Below are 6,000 nucleotides of genomic sequence, written 5' to 3' on the forward strand. Positions count from 1 at the left end.
CTACACAAAGTTTGTCGACTTCTTCCATCTTAGAGATAAGAGAGCTTATGGGGTGTCCAGGTACATACGCTCCTTTATCCACAGGTAAATTTTTATCATTAGTTTCCGCACTTGGATGAATTATTTACTGCCATGTCATCACTACTTATGAATGTAATTCCAAATAGTCAGTTTGGATGCTAAACAATCCATCTTAGAAAAAGGTATCCTGATATAAAGATTAATTCAGTTTTCATTGTTTTCCTTTGAAGTTTACCTCATCATCACCGTGACAGATTTTTTGCCTTCAAAAAAAGATGCGAACATTCAACAATCTGATGTAATAAACAAAACATATTCATCATTGGTAGGATCATTTAAAAAAAATTCTGTCATACAATCCATCCACGATATTTTCCCTATTTTGAATATTAGTGAAACGGAATGAGTCCAAACTAATGAGTTTGCTACTGGTAATCATTATTTCTTTAATTATGTATTACCACAGTTGTTTTGAGGTTGCAGCATGTTTTCTCATCAATGCATGTAAAAGTCCATGCAGCCGTGCCACTCCATATATTTATCTGTTTGTTGCTTCTCACAACTGTTTTATTTCATCAATTTTATTTCAATTAAAAGTTCACTTTAGTTCTTGTATAAAAGTTCTTTGCCTTGCCATATTGTTTGCACTAATTATGAAATTTAATCATAACAGACATTGTCATTACCATCAATTGATTATGTTTAGGCATAATATAAGAATGTGATACAAAAGATGCAGATTTTTTTTTTTCATATGTGTAATGACATTTGCTTTCCTTAGGTGGGGCAAGCCTGCAAGGATCCTGACTGATCAGGGACGTGAGTTATGTTCCTCGGTAAGTCTTTATGTTACTGTTATTTCTGTTGTAATTCTTGGAATGGTCATCAGGATGTAATGTTATATTCAGGTATGCCTGAGAGGTGCATTATTACCAATACAGTCGTCAGAGAAGGACATTTACATCATCTAATGCTTCGTTAGCTCTAAGATGCTGAACAAACCTCAGGTATTATTAACACTGCAAACAACTGATACTATTATAACACCTGTTGTATTACTGCTGCTACTTTGACCTCTTCATTCCCCACAGATCAACGACGATACGGGATCCGGAGGAGTATCACGTCTGCCTACCATCCCCAGACTAATGGACTGGCAGAGAGAATTAACCAGACTCTGGAGACCAGGCTTTCCAAGCTCTGCAACGCGACCAAGACTATCTGGCCAAACTTCCTGGATGAAGTCGCCTATAGCATCCGCACCCAAAAGCAGCGGACCACCGGGTTCACACCATTCCGGTTGATGTTTGCTCGTGAGCACCGGCCACTTCACCAGGTAACCACCAGTGTTTGAATTAATAGAAGAGATCATCTCCTATTGGTTCCATTAAAATATGAAGCCATTACTTTCAATCACAAGCCAAAAAAATATGAAGAGTTGTTCTTGTGCCTAATGACCGTAATTTCAGTTCAATTTAATGAAATAATTCTTTTTAGGAAGAAAATACATTTGATCCTGAGGCTTCTGCACAAACAGAGGGAAGGAGTACCACACCAGAAGTAAGTAGAAAGTAGATTCATATGTAATGTGCAAATTCTGGATGAAATGTGTATATCTCACAAGAATTGAAGAATATGTCTAGTACCTCTCAAGTAATCTTCTTTTGCAGTTTCTTTTTGTTTCAGTTCTTTGAAGAACTTATTGAACTGCCCTCTTCCGAGGACATTGTGGAGTGTGTCAATGAGCAGGACCAGAGGCGTGAAGAACTGCACTCCAAGGTCTGGCTGAGGACGTCATGTGTTATATTTCCTGATGCTAATGTTCTTAAGTCTGGCAGTAGTACCGAAGAAAAATACCATAACTTTTACATTGATGCTATAATTTATGTTTCAGCATAGTACATTCATTGCTAGACTGACTCTGCTTTAGCCCGACTTTATTCGGTCTCCAAACTATTTCAATGTAATGACTGCAGATATATGGCCAGATTAAACACTCGACGTTGACTCCAATTCAAGTCCTGCTACATAGGATCATTCTTTCATCCATATTGTACCATACATTACAAGCATCTTTTGCACGAGGAAATTTATATTTCAGTACAATCAATCCGGTCATTATAGTGCTATCAATGCTTATGCTTTTACTTTTATTATGCAGCGGGAACAGAGAGTTGAAGCAGCCCAAGAAAAGCAGAAGGCTGAGTACAGGAACAGGAAAGCAAGAGGAGTGAAGACCTTCAACTTCTGTGTAGGGATGAAGGTTCTTAAAAGAAACCTTCGCAATGAGACTCGGAAGGGTGAGAAAATGGAGCAGAAGTGGACTGGTCCATACAAGTGAGTACTGATGTTAAAAGGAATTTTATTTTTGTGTGTGCTCCATTTTTGTCATTTAGGTTTCTGTAACCTACTGACACTCAACAGAGTCCTTGACATCGACTCCTCAAACCGTGTGGCACTTGAGGCTGTGAGTAATGGGAAGAAGCTCAAGAGCCGTACTCCATACAACAACCTGAGGCCATTCCTCCAGAGCCAGTTGCACTGTGACAGGTGTGTACAGCTATTACCAGTTGTGCGGTTGTGATGTGGTGTTCCTTTCTTATTTAACTATATGTTCATACTTCATGTGCTTATTATGCTTTACTTTGATAAGTCAGTAATTTTCATTGCATATGGTTTGAGCTGTCAACTTGTTGTAATTTATGGCTGTGTTTGCATGTAATGTTAAGCATTTTTGTAACAAGTGTAGAAAAATCTTGAACATGTAATGATAGCAGGTAATTATCATAGTTTTGTGTTTGACTAACCTGCATATAGCTTGTACTGAGGTGTAATTACAGTAATCACTCATAGGTGAGTATTTTTTTCCCAGCCCATCAATATATAAATGAAAATCATTCATATCTTACTCTCTTGTCAGGAGGGTTTAGGGTAGAAGAGGAAGGTAGGCTTTATTTAGAAGTTAGAATTTTTCATGAACCATCTTTCAGACACTTATTGGACCACAGAGATGGACTGCAGCCCTCCAGCATTCAGGGACCTGTACAGCCATCACCTGACACCTCACAGTAAGGAGTCACTTTCAGAACTATATTATTTTTTTTTCTGACTCAGAAATTTGTTGTGCGAAGTTTCTGAGCTTGACTGAAACTAAGGGAAACAAACAAGCAAACCAGTGAGGGTGATATAGTTTAAACTTTTTGACATACTTGATACTAGGAATTGTTTCCCGGAATCCCGGAAAATTTTCAAGGCTTAATAATCCTCGGATATTTTTGCACATCCATCCCTGGAAATCCTGGAATGAAATTAAGTACAAAAATAGGGGCAAATTTGACTGCAGGATGGTTGTGGACTTGTGGTTCTATTTATATTCATATACAGGGTGTCCCGTGAGGAATGTTTTGTGTGTGTGTGAAGGAAGGACTTACTGTTTAGGTATTCTCTTGAGTATTATAAAGCAGCCATGGCACTCCCGTTACCCGTAACAGAGCTCGTATAATGAACACCATGTTTGCATATTCCACGTTGCTGTATGTATACGGCATTGAAATGAGCGTAACAACTTAACAAAATTGCAAAAAAAAGCAGCACACTTTCCCTCCTCGCGTGAGTGGCCGACCAGTGATGGTTGACAATAAACTGTCTGTTTGTCTGTCTGTCTGCCTGCCCACACAGCTGAACAGTGTTGTCATAGTTCCCAATGTTTTAGCTACTGATTATTTTTACTACATTTCTTGTCATTAAGTTCTCTTTTCATTGCACTGAGTATAAATGGAAACATCATCATCATCATTTCATCGATGCCTGCTCCTAGGAGCTCCCACAAAAGGATGGCCATGGCAGAAGAGCTTCCAACTTTCTCTATCCAGACTCTATCCTTGCCTGCTCAAAGTTCCTCACTCATTTTTCACCCCTCTCCCTCACATACTCTTGCATCCTATCTCTCCATTTCACTGGAGGTCGTCCTCTAGCATTCCCTCCCTCTATCTCACTCACATACACCCTTCTGGTCATCTTACTCTCCTCCATTCGCTCCATGTGGCCAAACCACTTTAAAGTCTGTCACTTCATATGTTCCACCACTCCACACTTCTTCCCTTCACCCCCGTGACACATTCCAAAACGCTCATACACACTTTCGTATCTCATTCCATCCATTCTACTCACACCACAAGCACTCCTCAAATAACTCATTTCCACTGCCTGCACTCTAGACCTCTGACTTTCATTCCAGGCCCACGTTTCACTTGCATATGTGAGGGTTGGTACTATTATTGTATTTCTCTAATCCCTCTTTACCTCCATGCTCACACTTCTGCCATTCGTGATTCGTCCCAAAGACCCTACCACCCTTCTTCCTTGCAATGCCCTTTCTCTTATCTCTCCCTCCATACCACCATGCTTACACATAACTGATCCAAGGTACTTAAACTCGTTGACCTTCTCCATTTCTTCACCATTCAGAATTATTTTGCATTCCTTTTCACATTCAATTCCCATTCTATATGGGGATACAAAATCTACAACCTCACTTCTACTTCGCTCACAAACCATCACTTTACTTTTGTTGACGTTTACTTTCAGCTTTCTCCTGTTACAGACACTATCAAAAACACTGACCAAATTTTGTAAGTCACTTCCATTTTCTGCAATAAGCACTATGTCATCAGCAAACAGTATTGAGTTCAGTACCCACTTCCTTCCCTCAGCAAACATTTTTACTCCAACTTCCCCAACTTTGCCCTTCATTTCTCTCATAACGCCATCCGTATAAATATTGAAATAGAAACAAATTTATTTTTTTATCAACGATAATGAACTATAATTTACATTGTCATTCACATTGGAATTCAGAAGTAGAGCAAATATAAAGTAGTAAACGAAGCAAATTTTATCTCCTATTCTTACTCCTTTTACATTGTTGAGAAACAAAGTGTATGCTGAAAAATTTGGAATAAAACATTAAGTGGAATTAATCAGACAGTCAATCTACTGTAATATTTCTGCATATCTATTAATGTTAAGCACATAAAAAATCTGAAAGGGAAGCTAGGTATAATGTGCAATTCTAGACAACTGAAAATCCTGGAATTCCAGGGATACCATGATTACAGCTAATTTTTCCCGTAATCCTGGACAAAGGTAAAGGTCCAAGACGATAATCTCTACTTGATACCCATGTATTACTCACGCCCAACTTTTCGTGAAAGAAAGTATGCTGTTAAAATTCCTCAGTGTATGTGCTAGTAGACATTTGTTGTGTTAGAAAATTGACAATACTGTCCACTTTAGATTGTGGTGACATTACTGCTGTTTATAATATACAAAGGGGTTCATACTGCATCTGCAAAACTTTTGAGCTGAGCCATGATACAGTAAGGTAAACACCCTAACACATCATTCACCCTTCCCAAGGTTGCCTGCTGAACTGAACAGCCTGGAGGGACAGCAGCACTGTGAAGCTCGCCTGGCTCCTTCCCTGCAACGAAAGGTTCCCCTGGCCCCTGCCCATGGAAATCCAAGTGAAGCGGCAAGGGAAGTATCCATTGAAGGGAAGTGGTTGACAGACCTACACATAGATCATGCACAGCATTTGCTCGGAAGCAGTTTTCTCAATGTTTCAGGTTTCCAGTCTACTGTTGTCTTTCAAACTGCAAAATGTGTGCATGTTAAAAGTTTCGTGACTGGTAGGAGGAAGGGGAGTGTTGTCGTCGCCTATATATTAATAAATGTTTATTCCCCCCATTTCTTTGTATGTATTGCGCTATCTTGTAATATTGGTAATAACAGAATAATGACAGGGTTGTGACTATAGAGGCCTCCGTCGCCCTTGGTCCTTTTAAGACTCGCTGTCCCGTCGCCGTTAAAGGATAGGTTGAGTTAAATCGTCGAAAGAACATTTAGTGCTCCTGTTTTTTTATCCCTCATTACCTATGCCAAAACAGTGTATTCCTGCAATATAAAAACAACTTTAAA

General features: G+C 39.2%; 1 protein-coding gene across 6 annotated transcripts in view; it reads left to right on the plus strand.

The window, feature by feature from the left end:
* The window catches only part of LOC126991899 (uncharacterized), an 82,965-nt gene that overhangs the window by 76,962 nt on the left and 3 nt on the right, over positions 1 to 6,000 (plus strand). For 5 of the 6 annotated variants that reach the window (XM_050850549.1, XM_050850551.1, XM_050850548.1 and 2 more), the window contains 8 exons: positions 803 to 857; positions 1,113 to 1,357; positions 1,519 to 1,581; positions 1,708 to 1,800; positions 2,183 to 2,358; positions 2,446 to 2,571; positions 3,012 to 3,089; positions 5,440 to 6,000. The exon at positions 5,440 to 6,000 is cut by the window's right edge and continues 3 nt beyond it. In XM_050850549.1, coding sequence (XP_050706506.1) covers positions 848 to 857; positions 1,113 to 1,357; positions 1,519 to 1,581; positions 1,708 to 1,800; positions 2,183 to 2,358; positions 2,446 to 2,571; positions 3,012 to 3,089; positions 5,440 to 5,833 — 1,185 coding nt within the window. In that variant the 5' untranslated portion in view covers positions 803 to 847 and the 3' untranslated portion in view covers positions 5,834 to 6,000. Of the gene's footprint in view, positions 1 to 802; positions 858 to 1,112; positions 1,358 to 1,518; positions 1,582 to 1,691; positions 1,801 to 2,182; positions 2,359 to 2,445; positions 2,572 to 3,011; positions 3,090 to 5,439 lie in introns of all 6 variants that reach the window. The other variant, XR_007745912.1, reaches the window with a different exon arrangement.

Source organism: Eriocheir sinensis, unplaced genomic scaffold (genome assembly GCF_024679095.1).
Source record: "Eriocheir sinensis breed Jianghai 21 unplaced genomic scaffold, ASM2467909v1 Scaffold36, whole genome shotgun sequence".
Taxonomy (NCBI): Eukaryota; Metazoa; Arthropoda; class Malacostraca; order Decapoda; family Varunidae; genus Eriocheir; species Eriocheir sinensis.